Source organism: Sceloporus undulatus, chromosome 6, assembly GCF_019175285.1.
Source record: "Sceloporus undulatus isolate JIND9_A2432 ecotype Alabama chromosome 6, SceUnd_v1.1, whole genome shotgun sequence".
NCBI classification, from domain to species: Eukaryota; Metazoa; Chordata; class Lepidosauria; order Squamata; family Phrynosomatidae; genus Sceloporus; species Sceloporus undulatus.
This window is the reverse complement of record NC_056527.1, coordinates 135510713-135528972: the sequence shown is the minus strand read 5'-3', so window position 1 is coordinate 135528972 and position 18260 is coordinate 135510713. Positions and strand designations below refer to the sequence as shown.

The following is an 18260-nucleotide window of genomic DNA, read 5'->3' as shown; positions in this document are numbered from 1 at the left end:
TTAGACATCAATTGCTATGGTAAGTTTACGATAATGGGTCCTTCTAGCCTAGTTTTCTCTACTTTGGCAGGAACCAACTCTTCAAGGACTCAGTTTGAGGTGTTTCCCAGGTCATCTTCTTGGGATCCTTTAACCAGAGCTACCAAGCATGGAATGAGGAACTTATCCTAATATGGCTATTCACTATAGTAATGGCCCTACATACTTGTTGTCCCATTACAAAAACAGGTATTTCACTAGTCAATATATTAAAATGAGTAATAGGTGATACCAATTGTGCATGCATCTGAATAGAACAGGCAACATGGTGCAGTACCAAAAGAGAACTTGGCGTATCTTCTAAAAGACACTGAAGGGGACACACAGTTTAACAGAAGGACAGATGAGAAAACTGACATGCCAGTGCAGTGCTTCCCAGCCTATCTGATGCAAGGGACTAGCAATTATTCTTTTTCCAATGTGCCATGGACTGGTAATAAATCTGTGACCACTGTGCACAGTTTTTGCTGTCTTTCCTAGAAATGTGCCAGGGACCAGAAGCTAATGGCACAGAGAATAGCAATGACCCATGGACCACCACTTTGAGTAGCATAGCCCTAGTGCATAGATGGGAGAAGGCCCCAATGGGATACAAGCATGCTTTTTAAAACAGAAAAGCTGGATTATGTAGCCGCACCCTGTACTTTTCCTTTGTTGTTATATCATTCACATTCATACTGCCATGTCTGAATTTGACCAGACATTTGTTTGAGACGCAACACTAAAACCTTGGACAAAGGCTTGGCCGTAGAAGCATCTCCTCTCTGAGTCATGCAATCTGAAGGCAGCAAGGGATGGCAATTCATTTGTGAATGCCTCCTATTGACTTGTTGACTTTCAATCACTCCAGAAGCTTGGCAGCCAAGGGACGTGCTGAAGATTCCACTAAACAGCAGAAAGATGCTACCAGGATTTAAGCGGATAAATTATGAGAGCTCTGTTCTCATCTCTGGGAACGGAGATAGATCAACACAAGGCAGCCCTGGGCTTATAAAATATTAAATCAGGTCCACCATTTTGGAAACAGATCAGATGGATTTCGCATTAGAAGTACAACTCCAAACAAAAGTGGAGGGAGGGTTTTTCAGGGAGACATGTATGTCACGTACAATCTAATGATCTGGATTTATTTCCACCACATAATGGAAAATTACATCCAAGGCTTAACTGTTTTTAAAAAACCAGGGGCCCAAAGTATCCCTCTCCCTCTGGGACTATCTTTGGAAAATCCTCCCAAAAAAAGAGGGCAGAAGTCTTTTAATATGCAAAGCTGGTTTCAAATGAAAGAAGATATTGAGTTCCTGTTGGTTTATGTTATTTACTCTGACTGACAGCAGTTCTCTAAGGTCTTGGTAGAGATGTAATTCTTCACTAAGTTTCCTCTTGAAGGAATAAACAAGTAATTTTAGCAATTTAGTTCCTGATGCAAGAAAGACTTTGAAAAACCGTACCGTTTTGTAACTGATTCGCAGTTCAGGATGTATTCTGCACAAAATTGGCACACAGTTGTTTTGTATGGAAAAAAGCACTTTGAGCACAGAAAACCAATATTCTTGCAAAGAAATAGTATTCTCTGTGAAGAAAATGCCATTTCTTGAACAGAAGAGGCAATTTTCTATGCAAATCACAGACGTGCAAATTTCGTACAGAGTAAGTCTCAACTACAGCATTTTCTGCACAGGAAATATCATTTTATGGACCAGAAATAACATATTGTTTTCTGTGCAAAACAACCATGTACAAATTTTGCACAGAATAAGTCCCACACGGTGAAGATTCTCAGGGTTTTTCTCATCAGGGTTTCTCTCTATTTGAAAAACAGGTTTCTGGGTATTTAAAAAAATATTGTCAAATGTTTTTTATATCCCAAAATATTGGGCTCTGTTGTTTCTCCATCATCTGTGTCCAGATCCTTTCAACTGAAGGGTGTACTGGAGACAACTGATGCTCTATCTGAGAACCTATCCATACTCAAACATGTTCTGCCTCTGAACTATTTCATCTCCCTTCGTTGCTACCTTCTTGGTTGCAAACATGCACACTGTTCCTAAATGGCCATCTTGAGAGCAAGATTCATTCCACATACCTCTTTCTCCCCGCAGATATTGCTGATGATAGAGCTGGAAGCTGGGCTTGAAGATGGTCCCAGGACAGCAACCACCCCTTTTGGAAGGATTTGGCACACTGGTGATCCCCCATGGAGAGAGTCAATCGGCAGAAGAGGAAAGAAGAGTTACTGGCAGACTCTGCTAAATGGATGAGTAAGGACATAAGAATCACTTTGCTGGATTTAAGGGCCCACACTTTTATTATACCATTTCCAACATGGGACAACCAGATACGGCTGAGGAGCTCATGAGATGGTGTATTTCTTTGTTTCTCAACAACATTTTTTATTTATTGTACAGTGTGCCCTTTTTTAATGCATTTCGGACCCCCCTCAACGTAAAAAAAGTGTATGCTCAAGCCCCATTGAAAGTAATGGGGCTCGTGCATGCGGCAGTGGCTTGGTGGCACGGCAGTTCAATTAAATGGGCCGCACTTGCAGCATATGCTGAAAGACGCGTATAGTGCATCCATGTATAACACGGGCGCACTGTATTTGTTTCCTCCAAGGAGCTTAGAATGGCATCCACTCCTCTTTCCATGTTATCTTCACAACAGCCCTTTAAGATAGGTCAGGCGGAGAGATAGTGATTATACAAGGACATACCCAGCGACATTTGAAGCCGGGTGGAATACAAAAATAGACAGATGTCCAGATATAGTATTGTTATCACTATATAATTCAGAGAAATGGAAAAAAAAGAAGAAAGTGATTTGATACCAAACTTGCTTACATCAGTGAGATTAATCATAGCAAGATGTTGGAAAACAAAAATAACTGTACAATTGTAAGAGTGGTATGAAGAGGTATGGAAATTAGCGATTAATAGGAAATTGGCATGCAGATTGAAAGTAAAAAAAGGTATTATGGAAAAAAATGACTTTGATGGAATTTGGAAAGAATTCATTGAGAAAGTATTAAGAAAAGAAGATGGAAAATCACCTCCACGGGAGGAATTGAGATTTTGGATGGAATATAAGGATGAAAATGGCTCTGGGGAAGGGGAACACTGAGGTGGGTTGTAAAATATACTTAGCCAAGTTGTAATAGAAGGTAGAATAGATAGATAGATAGATAGATAGATAGATAGATAGATAGATAGATAGATAGATAGATAGAGATAGATAGATATGGAATTATGTATTGTATAAAATTTATATGTATGAACTTTAGTTTCAATACAAAATTATAAAATTTTAAAAAGAAGAAGTAGAAACTGGGTGGTAATCTGAGTCTGGATTTCCCTATTTTCCCCCCCAGCTACACCACACTGTGTAGTGATATACACAGTGTAGTTACAACTACACTGCACTGACTTGCAGCCCCATCAACACCCAGCTGCTCCATAGTGGTGTTGAAGTGTTGATCCATCAGACTTAGTAATGCCTCCTTAAATGACTGCAGCTTCCCCTGGTCATGTCATCTAGGTCCATTTATTCAGCTGCATACAGAACATGAGAATCTCCGCATTAATTTCATGTACTCTACAAGCGAAAGATAGCACTATCCATTCTTCATTTGTCACAACAATCCTGAGAAGTAGATGAGGCTGAGAGATAATCACTGGTACCCCACTAAACTTCTCAACCAAGTATACACTTGAACCCGAGTTTCCTTCCCTACTGTCCCAAAAGAAGAAAAAGCTTTCATTCAGCTAGTTCAAATAACTCTCATCAATGTAAAATATTGCCCTTATTTTTTAATTTCCCCCCTCTTCTTCTCACCATTGATGTGTCACAAGGCTTTTCAAACTCATTTTGCATGCTATAGGGCTATTTTAATGGCATTTAATAGCATATATTAAACAAGGCAATGACCCAGGTTAAAGCAACAGATTGAGAAGGACAAACGTTCCCTTCTCTTCCTTTACAAGTAACAACATGAATTAGTCCCATGTTCTCCTCTAGATTCCATTTTTGGTTCACCAGAAGCCAAGACTTCGACAATGGCAGAACTACTAAACGGCTTAGTTTAGTTCTTTCCATTCAAATTGTTCCATGAAACTCTTCAGTGGGGTTTTGCTGGGAAGGCACATGAGCAAAAGGGTGGTGGCAGTGGGAACATAGGCTCATGCCAGCCATGGCTATGTAGATCAACTGTGCATCCTGACATTCTCTTCAATGAATAAAGATCTTTGTGTCCATATGACGCACACCCAGCTCCGCCCCCAAGGTGGCATGATTCTGCGTGCCACATCACATGCTGTGCAGCAATACAGTGCTCCTCTTGTACTGCATCCACATGTTGCAGTGCCAAAGGAGTGCCATAAAACCACAGCACCGCAACTACTGTGCCATTTCTAGGGTGCAAAAAGGAGCTGCTTTTTGTGGCTCCTTTTTGCACCCTGGAAAGGCCAGATTGGGGCTGCAGCATTCTGTTGCCACAGTCCCAATTTGGCTGTAAAAGGGGTGGCTGGAGGTTGCCCCTTTGGGGCTGTCTGCACAGCCCCTAAATAGGTAAGAAATACAAAAGAACCCACCACTAGCACTGGCTGCATCCACACTGTAAGAGATAATGCAGTTTGACACCACTTAAACTACCATGGTGCAATGCTATGCAATTCTGGGATTGTAGTTTGTTGTGACACCAGAGATCTCTGACACAGAAGGCTAAGTGCCTCACAGAACTGCAATTCCTAGAATTCCATAGCACTGAGCCATGGCAGTTTAAGTGGTGTCAACCTGGGTTATTTCTGCAGTGTGGATGCAGCCATAGGAGGAGGAGAAAGGGTTATCAGGAGGAAGATGAGTCACAAGATTAATTGGGAGCAAGGAAAGGGAGGTATAGGGTGACACACCACCTTTCTTTAAACTGGAGATCTTGGTGGGGGAGAAGGGGACAGTTACTTTGCCCTCTGTACAATTTAATAAAGTGACACTAATGTATCACAGTAGCTCCGCTATCTGTTTTTCAGAATCGTGCATATCGCTTTGAGAGGAAAAGAATCCAAATCAGAAACAGAAGTAACAGAGCTGGATTATTTTAGCCAGGGATACAGTGGCTTTGGTGCCATTTCTAATCTGTTGGGGGGAGGAATTACTGCAGTCTCAACATACATTATTGAGAAATCACTGAAGAAAAGGCTATGGTCTGTGTTATCAAGAGACTTGGACATTATCATAATGGTTACTTTCAGCCTTTTTCTGTCTTTCTCTTCTTTTTCTTTTTTAAAAAAAGAAAACCATGAATGTATAATGCAGTGCTATGAGGCTAGTGCAAGGAGCCAGTCCTCTAGAGAGTTCCTCACAATTCTGCCTATTAAGTCATCCTGCTTTCTCTGTCCTTTCTCATAATAGGGATGATAACACCTCTCTACCACAGAGAAACCCCTGAATTTGCAAAAATTCCATACAAAATCCTCCCTTTTACAAAGATAAAGATGTGAAGAATGAGAGCGGACGACTGCTTTAGAAATTATTCAACAGTTCCTATATCCTTTCCTCTGCTTCTTTTATCTATACATATTATATCATTAGATAGGTCATTTGCAAATAACGATAGGCAAAACCCTGGCATAGCCAGGATCAGACCGATTCCTCTACCTCTGGAAAACCGATAAGCAAACATAGTATCAAGGTCCTGTGTGTAAGTGCATGCCTGCATGCTATGGCTGTGCAACTATCATATCCATGTCATCTACTGAATCTTAACTATTGGATTCAAGGCTCTTTGATGGTGTTTGTATCTTGGCTAGGGATGTTGGCAAAGCTCTTACAAGCCTTGTCTCGGATAAAGACTTAAGGGCTTGCAGAAGCCCACCCCAAAAGGTGATGTTAGCTTTACAAGCCTACACATTCTTTGGCTCAGGTGAAAAAGGTCTCTGATTTATTTGGCATTCCAATCCCACCCACTCACCTAGTTACTTACTCTGCCCTCACCACTCTTTGATACAACTTAGTTGTTTGGGGAAACAGGAAGGGCAGCAGCTTCAACATGGATGCAGGAAGAAGCAAAAAAGATATGATGCTCTGCTTCCAGAACATGGACACGGATTCAGAGATGGAAGCAATGGACCTGGTAGCAATGCACCTGCAGGCAATGGTGCAACTAGGACCTTCTGCTGAACCAGACCAGGAGGACATTCCAGAGTGGTCTCAGAGGATTTATAGGAAGGAGAAATTAATTAAGCAGCTGCTGCATTGAGGTGCTGATCTATAAATCCTCAGCCCTGCCCTCCAAGTGTTGCCTGTTACCTGTTACAAGCAACACCTTCTGAAAATTCCTCTTCCATGGAACCATTAAAGGTTCTGGATCTGCCTCCAGTTTTCAGTCTGGTCATTCTACTGTAAACCAATAATTACATAATTGGTCTGGACCTATTTCTTGTCATTGCAGAAGCAGGTTGTTGCTACCATTTGGTAAAGTTCTCCTGCTGACAAGCAAAAAGCCAGTGGCCTCTGCATCAGGAACAAGGATCTAGCACTGTATTCTAAACTTATTTCACTCCTCAGTGTTTCTGTCCTCTCTGCCCATTCATCGGAGAGCTCTGACACTTATTTTCTCTCATCCGTGCAAAACATCTGTCAGGCACTTTGAATTGCCCCCTACTTTGAATCGCCCTTTACAAACAAGAATACAGGCAGTTTGTGGTGAGTACCTTCTGTTTAAGAAGGTTTTGTTGGTCTCTCATCATGAGACCTCAGTCCTTTCCATTATTCTTCAGAGGATCAAGAACCAAGGAAAAAACTGTATTTCAGTGTGGAGATGTGTATGCACAGGAGTGGTATTTTTGACACACATGTAAAGATGGAAAGTTAGGTGACTATTTTGTCACCCTTTAGGAGAATAGATGATGGGGAAGGGGCAAAATTGTCATAGCAACTCAGCTCTAACAATTGTCTGAGGGGGGGAATGCAGTAGAAGAAGGGGGAGAGAAAGGGCTTATCATTTGCAAGATGAACACATCCAGTGGAATTAGAGAACAGGAGTTGAAACAAAGTGAAGATGCCTCTGGCAAAGGCTTATTCCATGTAGAGAGTTTCTTTTGTTGTTGCACAAGTCCCCTAATTTTTTTGTAATTTCCCACTGAGGCACTGAGCAGCAGGAAGGCCTCGGACTTGCCTCCTGATCCTCATAGTCCTTCCAGGCATTTATCTTCTCCATGAGTGACTTCTCAGATTCAACCTTTTCTCTGTCGCTGGTGATCTTGCCCCAGTTGGTGATGTGATGGTCTTGGTTGTGGAGAAGTGCAAGGCTAAGAATGGAGGATTCTGAGTACATTAATACATGACTCAGGAATGGCCTCCGAGTCAAGAAGCACTGTTAGATGCTCCCTGGGTGGTCAAAACTCCCCTGCCAAAACCTGGCATCTCAAAGGCAAACTGCATTAAATAATAATAAAAACTGGAGTTGTATGCAGTTAGTGGATCAATTCAGCCTTCAGCTTTTTGAGACAGCCTGAAAGTACTAAACTCCACCATGATTGCACTTGGAAGGGCAGCTATGAAGCAACCAGATAAGATCCTCAAGTGTAAAGATATATAATTAAATACCAAAGTCAAGATGATCCATTCTGTAGTATTTTTAATTTCCATGTATGGTTTTGAAAGCTGGACAGTGAAGGAAATTGCAAGGAAGAAGGTCTGTTATCATGTGTCATCAAATCATTTCAGACATGTTGACTCCATCATGGGGTTTTCATGGCAAGTTTGTTCATTTCCTCTGAGGCTGAGAGAGTGTGACTTGCCCAAAGTCACCCAGTGGTTTCTATGGCTGAGCAGGGATTCAAACCCTGGCGTCCAGAGTCATAGCCTAATGCTAAAGCCACTCCAGGAAAAAGGTAACTCTTTTGAAATGTGATGACGGAAAGTTGTCCTACAGATATCATGGATATCAAAATGTTAAATAAATGGCTCCTAGAACAAATCAAGTCTGAACTCTCATTAGAAACTAAGATGACTAAACTGAGGCTATTGCAGTTTGGATATATCCTGAGATGACATGACTTATTGGACAAGGCAATAATACTTGGTAAAAGATGAAGGTAGTAGGGAAAGAGGAAGACCATATGATAAATGGATTGATTCACTGAAAGAAGCCACAGCTCTGGATTTGCAAGATGTGAGTATGACTGTTAATATCTATGGATCATGAAAATCTGTGATTCCTAGGGTCACCATTAGTTAACTAACAAATAACACAGCCAACAAACACTATGGTTATGATATTCTGTTGAAACTCTTAGATGGAACCAAGCAAGTTTCATAAAGATATGGGTAGCTGTGCCATTCCTGTACTGGTGTTTTCTTTTATACCCCTGGGTTTTTCTAATCTCTTTGGTTATCGCAGATCCTTATACACTGTCTCTGTGTGTATCTGTATCAATGTATGTATGTGTGAGAGAAAGAGAAAGAGAAGGAAGGATGAGAGACTGCCTTTTTTTCTCTACAAGGAATTGCAACCAAAGGAGGAAACTCAAAGAAAGAAAGTGCAGACGCATAGCCAGGCATTCTGTGTTTAACTGTATTAAATATTAATAATTTTAAAATGACAATGATTTTTAAAATGAGGGTTTCCCATTGCTTTTGCGCTTTTGCACCTGTCACTGGCCAAAAAGCGTGAAAATGGAAGCAAATTTGTTTCTTGGGGAGAAATTGGGTGTAATGCTTCCAGAATAATTTCTTTTATGTTTACACATGGGATAGGGCTACACAAACACAGAGACATATACAGAGTTAAAATCCCCCCTTTCCCGAATTGCTCTGTGGATTCAGCCCTGCCTTAGTGTGCCTGATCACACAATTTACACACACACACACACACACTTTGAATCCTATTAATTATATATATTCACAGATGGAGAGAACAAAGCAAGTCATAATCAATCCCACTAACTGTGCCTTTGTGCTCTGGGAGGGCTGCATTTGGAAACTTATCATTCCTGTCCAATTCTTTCTTCTCCCTTTCTGCTTCTAAGTCTTTAAAGCAGGTTTTGAAATAAGGTGAACCCTTGTTGCCACCGCTCTCCGCAGCTCCATACCTTTTTCAGTGAGAGGAAAAAGCTTTGCTTGCTATCTCATATAATCTTTACTCTTGCTCCCTGCTATCCATCACACACTGGATGGCAATCCTTGAAGGTGTTTGGTCAGTGTGTTATGGATAGCAGAGAGCAAGAAGAAGGTTTATATGAAGCTTTCTCCTCTAATTAACAAAGGGGCTGTACAGATGGGCGGCATTTAGCTGCCCCTTTAGTGGACGGATTGGTGCCACAGCAACCACATGCACTGATCCGGCCACTAGAGAGCACAAAAAGGAGCCGGAAAAAATGGCTCCTTTTTCTGCCCTCTAAAGGGTGTCATAACCATGGCACCGTGGCTTTCTGATGCCCTTTCGGCACTCCATAATCTAGATGCAGAACTGGGGTTGCGCTATGATGCTGCACACTGTCCAGAAAGGTGCGCGGAATCATGATGCAATGGGGGCAGAGTCACAGTGTGGACACTGCACCGTAGCTCCGCTTAGAAGCCAGCACAAGTCTGTATAGCCCCAAAGTTATGGAGCTGAGGAGAGTGGTGGCAGCAAGGGCTCATCTTACTTAAAAACTTAGAAGCGGAAAGAAAGAAAGAAAAATTGGTCAGGAATTATGTTTCCAAATCCTCGAAGAGGACAGTCTGTAACACCACGGTGGCATCTCTTAGCATAAATCTTTGTGTAATCCCACTTTCCCTCCTCTGTTATGCCTTACTAATGGAAGACCAACTAGAGGTTTTGAAATGTGATTTCATTGTCTTAAATTAATGCCAGATTCCACCATCACCATTCATTTTGTCAGATGAAATGCCTCCAGGTTCTTAAGGGTGGAGAGAATCTGACAGAGGCTTCATGATGCAGAAGCCTACAGGAGACAATGTGGTTCAGGCTGTTGTTGGAAGAAACTCCTTTCTGGACCTCCTGGGGAAACAGACAGCTGGATGGAGATGTGATTGAATGGACCACAGTACCTTCTAGCAAAGGATTTAGAAACACAGGGAAGGCAAGCTTTACCTGTAATTGCAAAGACTGTCCCCATCAATAACCTTTTAAGCAAACGTCAGATCATTTCAGATCAGCTTAATTTACGGATGCTTTTCTTACAAGAATAAGTCAATATCCTTTGTCTCTCTCTATATATATGTATAGAGATGCGGTGTCAAGCCAGCTATGAACTTTATTTGCTCTGGCTTAGAAAGAGACCTCTTGCATGAGAAAAAGAAAGAAAACAAATGAAAACTGGCTTTTAGAGGAGAAAATAAATAAATAAAAGAAAGAAAAAGGATTAGTCTTATATTGTATATTTCTAGCCCAGACAATTATAACCCCAAATTGAAATTTTGCAAGACTTTATTTAGTATTTAGCTTTTGAATCCCACCCCTCCTAATCTGGCCAATTAGCTGGTAAAATAGTATTGGAGTATTTAATGCATTAATTTATTAGAACAATCACAGAAGGAAAGAGATGTGTGCCAAGGACTAAAATTGTGGGCATCCTTTAGAACAGTCAATCCCAAACTTTGGTCCTCTGGGTGCTTTGGATTTTGGCTCCCAGAAGCCCAAGCCAGTTTGGCCTACAAGAGAGTTGAAGCCCCAAATATCTGGAAGGGGTGATGCTATTGAAAGTCTGCCCTCTGCATTAATTTTTCCTTCAGATCTCTGATTTCAAGTATTGCAATAATGTAAAGCATATAAAAATGGCGTATTGGCATCCAAAAACAACAACAACAACAACAACAAAAAAACGGCAGGCAAAGGACATTATCAGACAAAGGAAACTGGAAGTATAATCCAATGGCAATCCAAACACAATCATGGGGTTTAACGTTATTACGTGATAGACTACCACATGCAAATTCGGGCAGTGGTATGTTATTTTCGAGCAATGGTAAGCCAGTTCGAACGCAATTCGCATTCACGTAAATTTGCTGAACTAGCAAATTCATGTAAATGTGTTCTGGCCCCACTTTCTTTTCATTCGAAATTAAGAGAAATTACTCATGTGTGATAAAGTTCAATGTTATCAAAATTACCAATCTCTGAAATGTGGGGACTGAATGATAATTTCATGAACCAGAGCAAAGTTCTTAACTGGGAAACATTGCCTTCATTTTGCATACTCCTCGATGAGAAGGTAGGGGTGCATTTATGATTACTACATTGTTGGGGTACAAGACGGTCTAGCCCTCTGCCATTAGTATCAGAATAATGAATGAAAAAGGCTGTCATGCTACACAGAAGACTAACAACATTCGATCGCAAGCAAGGCATAAGTTGGAAAAATTATTTCTATGAACAACAGCTCTCAGAATCCCTGGACCCTGGGAGCTGTAGTCCCAAGGAGTAACTTTTCCAAGCTTTGATTATTTTAAAACAAAAGAAAAGAATTCACTTGGTATAATTTATCCAATTGCAAAGTGTACCCTCAGTTTTATCTTGTTCCATTTGCTCGAACAGTTCAGTTGGAGAGAATAATGGTAACATTAACGCATTGTGTGTAAGTATACCCAATGGACATTAAAAAAAGAGGGTTTTGGCAAGAATTACGTCCTGATTATTATGCTGTGAAGCCGTAATGGTTGTTATTACACACACACATGTTTTAGCTGATGGCTCTGTGTTTGTGTGTGTCTGTATGTAACAATCATTGTATCATTTGTTTCACAGTATAATGATCACAGTGTAATTCTTGCCAACAAACTCTTACATGGTTCAGCTGTGGGAATTATATATGAATATGTCATTTTAAAAAATGGGAAAAGCAAAGAAGGTAATGAAAAGGAAAGTAGATGGGATGTCTCTTCAAAATGCCAGTAATATAGAAAACATTTTGCATGCATTGTAACTGTGGAAATATGAAATCTGACCAGCTAACAGTGATACTTAGGAGTAATTCAAAAATGCCTGAAATCTGACAGTGGTATTAAAAAGATGTCCGTAAGCCATAGGTTGGAGTATCTAAATGGCTTTTATTAATAGTATATGACATAACTAGCAATTTCTCTGAGCCAAAGGTGAAAAGTTGGGCAAAATCTAGAAAACTATGTAATGGAGCCTGTATTTTGGATGACCTTAAAAAGCAACTTGTGGGAAGAGGAGGTCTAAGAATCTTGTATATATCCTTTCCTTTGTTTTTCAAGTGTTCGTTGGCTCAGTGAGTGGAAATATTAAATGCTGTCTCTCCAAAGTCCGGTACACATCTGAATGGCAAAGTACAAGGCAACCTTTCAGGTATCAGAAACAGACAAAGGTCTGCCAGAAGAAGCTTGTCTTTCCAGACATCAGAATGTCATTTTTAAAGGATCTATTTCCCCCTTTCCTTCATTTGCTTGCTTCTTTGTTTTTGTTTGGAGGCTGGTAGAAAATCACAAGGAATGTTGGCAATTTGCAGGTGTGTTCTTACACCAGATTATTTAAAGGGCTAAATAAAGTATACTTCTCTTTTCAGATGTTTTATTTTATTTGCCGACTCCTGGGAGGACTCAAGTACAACAGCAATCTCACTCTTTTCAATGCCTGACTGTTTTTAATAAACTTTAGATTGGTCATTCCTAAGGGGACACAACTCTACAGGAGTCTTGGAACCACTTTCCTTGATCATTATACAGAGGCTGAACATTCTCTAGCATAGGTTCCCTTTCTGGCACCGAATATGGCTGGAGTCCAGTATTGCTACTCTAAGTATTAAAGATTTGATGTTCTTATTTGTTCATTTGTCCATTTTAGCACAAGTTGATTCCAAAATGCGGCATTCATTACTTCTCTATGCTACATACATTCAGCGATTCCTATCACAATCTGGGCTAATGGCTAGACAAGACTTTTAAGGAAAGAGGGTCCCAAAACGCCAGCACTGCACAGCAATGGCAGGGAGGGACCCCAATTTGATGGACCAATGGAATGAGGCCTGGGTCCTCTGGGGGTGGTGCTCCGCACCATGACGTTTTATAGGGGCGGGGCTATAACCAACTTAAGGAGAGCCCCGATCCTCCATGCCCCCTCTCTGCAGCTTGAGAAGCGAGGTAGTCCTTTTCCACGCTGCAGCCCTGGCAGCCTTTTTTGGGGCCTTGCGGATAAGTGAGCTAGTTGCATCATCCAAAGGAGACACAACCAGAAGGGCCCTGGAGTTTGGTGACTTAGCTATTTCAGACAACTTAGTGCAGCTCAGTATCCGACGTTCCAAAACAGATCAGAGGGGTAAAGGGGTGATAGTTACATTGGCTCGCTGCAATGATAAGTCACTGTGCCCAGTCACCGCACTGCACGATTACATTAGGCTTAGGGGGGAACATTCTGGGACCCTTTTTTGCCACATAGACCATTCCCCCTTGACCAAATACCAGTTTTGGAGAATAGCATCAGAGGCCTTAAATAGATTAGGACTCCCTAAGGCTCGCTTTGGTACTCACTCCTTTCGCATTGGGGCAGCGTCTACGGCAGCGGCAATGGGAATGGCCCCTATCTCAATCCAGCGAATTGGCCGCTGGAGGTCCACTGCTTACAAAAGGTATGTGCGGCCTCTTAATCACTAACCAGTCTTATATAGGTTTCAGGTGCAGAGCAGGAAGACTGCGAGTCCTGATTTGTGGACACAGCATGGTTTATTGGGCGGCGCAGCAAGCCAGAAGCAGCCCAATGGGGGCCCAACTGGGCCTGAGCAGAATGGCCACAGTGGAATGGCTTGGTAAAAGGGGACTGAAGTGGAATGGTCTGCTTCCTCTGCTGTTCAAGGAGCGTGCGGGGCCACCGCCTGATGTGCTTGTCATCCACTTGGGGGGGGAATGACCTTGGTCTGATGAAAGGCAAGGCCCTCTCAATACAGGCTTTGCAGGACTTTAAATTCATTCAAGCTTCCTGGCCTAACGTAACACTGGTGTGGTCTGCAATACTGCCTCGCCAGTCCTGGAGGGGTGAAGGGGATCCACGCGCCATCGATCTGGCACAGAGAAAAGTAAACCGGGCAATGCGCAAGGCCATGGACGAGGGATTGGGCCACCTTATTACACACCGGGGAATCTTGTTTCGCCGGAAAGAGCTCTACAGGGCGGACGGCATACACCTCTCGGAGGAAGGAAATCTTTTATTCCTGGAGGACTTCCAAAAGGGGCTGGGTGCCATCTTGGCTGGCCTGGTGGGGGAAAGGGACTAGGCAGACACCTGTCCCTTTCTGTGGCAGGTAGTGGGGGGAATGTGAGAGTTCGGCGTACACCGTGGCACCCCCTTGTGGTGTAGGTAGAGCTCCGGAACCACCTTTCTAGGGTTACCACGGCCCGGAGGTGGGGAAAGACTCGATCCTTGAGGTAGACCTGGGATTTTGGCCCCCACTCCTAAAGTTACACAGCTTGGGTGAGGGTGCCTGGGTCTGCCTTCCACCAGAGGTCCAGTCTGGGGAGTAGTCCAGTCAAATGGACTGCTCTACAGGGGGGCAGGTGTTTTCGCCCGAGGGAAGGCTGGGGAGGTTGTCAAATAATGACACCTGCCCCAGCTGATCCCCAACCAGGTTGCTCTCCCCCTTTGTGGTCTTCCAGGATTTACAAATATTTAATTAGGTCAATAAAAGTGGCCCATTATCAACCCAATCTGTGTGTCTGGTCTCATTATTCCATGGTGGAACATCAAGAACTTCTGTGCTGGATTATTAGACCTAGGTTCACTGAATTGATGCCTTCTGAACAATGAAATATATCCCTTCTGTTTATAATTTTGAGTCAAGGGGATGGGATAGATAAATATTTTTAATTAGATGCCTAAATTCCAGTTTTGGGCAATTTTGTGCTCCTGAAGTTGTTGTTGTGTGCCTTCAAGGAACTTCTGACTTATGGAGACCCTAAGACAACCCTATCGTGGGGTTTTCTTGGCAAGCTTTGTTCAGAGGAGTTCTGCCATTGCCTTCCCCTGAGGCTGAGAGCATATGACTTGCTCAGTGAGTATTCTGACCAAGCTGGGACTCAAACCCTGGTCTGAGTCCAACACTCAAACCACTATACTATCTTCTAAAGCTGCAAGGAAGGAAGGAAGGAAGGAAGGAAGGAAGGAAGGAAGGAAGGACGAACCTCAGCTCTTTAGGTATCTGGAAACCATGCCCTATGAGCAACAGCTTAGGGTATGTTTAGCATAGAGAAGAGAAGGTTAAACATGATAAACATCCTATTTGAAGGGATGTCATATTGAGGATGGAGCAAGTTTGTCTTCTGCTGCTCCAGAGACTGGGACATTAAGCAATGGATTCAAACTACAGGAAAAGAGATATCTCCTAAACGTTAGGAAGAATTTCCTGATGGTAAGAGCTGTTCAACAGTGGAAGATGTTGCCTTGGAGGGTGGTGTTGTCTCCTTCTGGGAGGTTTTTGAACAGAGGCTGGATGGTCATCTGTCAGGAGAGCTTTGTGTCTTTCTACATAGCAGGAGGTTGGATTGAGTGGCCCTTGGGTCTCTTCCAACTCTATGATTCTGACTGTTCACCCATTCATAATATGGGCTGAAAGCAATGTCCTCAATTTTGCTTAGTTTGGAGATGTTCTGATTGTACCATTGTAACATAGTACCATTGTAACCTATGTACCATTGTAACATAGTCATTGCACCCATTATGTGATCCCGCATTGGCTGGATATTGGTGAACAAGAAAGAACAATGGAGTAAAAGATAGTGGCAAAGATTTTATTTTTGTTTATTAGGGAAATTATTGCATATAGCAACCTCAAAAAAAGTATTTTTCAGAGCACTGCAGGGGGAGTGTGATGCCACAGACTTTTTGGGTGGGATGTTATGTTCATTAGCAAAATTAAAGTCAAGTAAGGAGGGTGAGAGTAGGGCATGCTGAGAGTAACTGGTGACTGGCTAAATGTTTGCAGGGGTGTTAAGAAGTCTAGCTGGATATTAGAAGGTGGCATAGGGATTTACTTTGGGTGCATCTACACTATAGCAGCATTGCACTTCGACACCACTTCAAGTGCTGGAGTTTCATCGTATGGAATTCTAGGATTAGTAGTTTTACAAGGTCTCTAGTCTTCTCTGTCAAAGACTGCTGATGCCTCACAAAACTACACATCCCAGGATTCTGTAGGATGAAGCCATCACAGTTAAAGTGCTGTCAAACTGAATTATTTCTATGGTGCAAATGAACCCTTACACTCAGAACAGTTAGTTAGGTTCAGTTAGGAATATGAGAAAGAGAAGGTGGAAGGGAGTGGGAGGTGAGTAATGTTCAGTTAAGACTGATGTGTTAAATAACCAATCCTTAACTATATGTTGAACTTCTGTTTAATAAATTAATATCTGTATTATACATTGTGCCTCTGAGAAAGCTGCAGTAGCATTATTGCTGCGATTTCAGATGCATGATGTCTCTGGTGGCATTAATGGTTCAAGGGTAGTGATGTACAATGGTAGGATTATTCAAATAAAGCCTTGAACAGGAGCCATAAGGTCAGCTAGAAGGTCCTCAAATCTGCTGTCATAATTCTGGGACAAATGGAGGTTCTCATATTTGCTGGCAGTGACAGGACAGATGGACAACCTCCACAGGGAGCATTTTGCGGTACACAGAGGCACTACTTTCCCCAGAACTATATATGAGCAAACATACAAGATCACCCTATTCATTTAGCTGTCAGTCCCTGTCTGTGAATTTGTTTAATCCTTGCTTTCACAATTCACAGCAAGGCAAAAGAGCCTACAGTATACATGCCATGCCCAACAATGCTGGAAGATCCCTTTCAAAAGCAAAATAGGAGCTGAGGTTTGTCTGTTTTAAATGTATTCAGTTGGAGAAATCCTTTAAAAAAATGACAAAGAAAATATTCTGGATTCTCTTCAGATTGTATTTTAAAAAGGCAAAGAAAGAAAGGGTTGCGGGGAGTCTACACCAGAATGAAATTCATTAAGATTTTGAAATGTCAGATCAATGAAGTATTCCAAATGCTTGCTGTTTTTACATCCAGGAGCAAAGTGATGTTTACAGTGAATTAATTGACAAATGCTAGCTAACATGCTTTCAAATCACAACCATGATCCATGCTCCAGACATGCCTGAGGTAGCAAGCCAGCACCCTGATGCAAATTTTCTGGTCTTTACTCAAGCGTGCTTTCTAAATTTGAAGAGGGACTCCGCTTCAGCCGCGGCTTCAGACTGCCTCGCGAGGCCATTATCAAACCCCATTACACGCTTAGGTAATTATCACAGACCAATGTCTTGAGGGCACTGTCATAACTAAAGAGCCACTCGGTGTTACTAATGTGAGCCCTGATCTTCCTGGAGCCTACGACCAAATGTGGTGTTCTCCTCTTGTGAGTAATCCCATTGGTTCCAACTGGAGTGCTTTGGGCAATAACCATGCAGAGGAGCATCCTTCTGAATGCGCAGGAGGGATACGAAACAACATGCAATTGATCTGATAAAATTAATAATAATAATAATAATAATAATAATAATAATAATAATAATAATATTTGGAGAAATGAAGAAAAAATCTCTGGGCCTATTGACCGTCCATCTCCAATGGCACATATCAAGGCATGGATTTTTCTAGTGCAGAACCAAAACATAACACACCCCTCTTGCTATGTTCTTGTTGCTTCTTCATCTGTGTTTGTGCTTCAGTAGAGCTGGGAAAATATATTGTTTTGTACTATAGCACCCAGACTGCCCTCCCAAACTAGTATGGCAAGTGGTAGAGGGTTTGGTAGGGACAGTCCCAACTGATCTCCTGTCATTCCACTTTTTAGGATGCTTTTGATATGTATGTTTCTTCCCTCCCCCCCCCCCCCCCACCTTCTCCCCTTTGTCATCAGCCTTATTTCAGTTACTGCAAAATGGGTTCATAATGTCAAAACTGGTGGCACTCAAGTGACTCAGTGGGAAGAGAGGAGCATAGAGGGAGAATTCTTGCCCTTCCCAGTAGGCTCAGGCAAAGGCAAACTTCTGCAGCTTCTCCAAGTTTGTGTTTACTTCTACTAGTTAACCAGTCAGTCATAATTTATTACGGCCCATAGACCCAAAATTTAAGCATTCAGTCAAAATATACATGTCATCAAATTCCCCAAATAAAATTCCCCGCACTAGTCCAAGAATCACAAAAGTTGCTCAACTCTAACCGTCCCTTTGTGCATAGAGGGTTCTTCTGCATTTATAATTGATGTCATCT

The 18260-nt window shown here is 42.0% G+C and overlaps 1 protein-coding gene across 1 annotated transcript in view; it reads right to left on the bottom strand.

Annotated features, from left to right (window-relative positions):
* Positions 1-18260, bottom strand: part of GRIK4 (glutamate ionotropic receptor kainate type subunit 4) — a 434886-nt gene that overhangs the window by 154147 nt on the left and 262479 nt on the right. The window contains exon 4 of the mRNA XM_042475094.1: positions 2126-2223. Within this exon, the coding sequence (XP_042331028.1) occupies positions 2126-2223 (98 nt within the window). The remainder of the gene's footprint in view (positions 1-2125; positions 2224-18260) is intronic.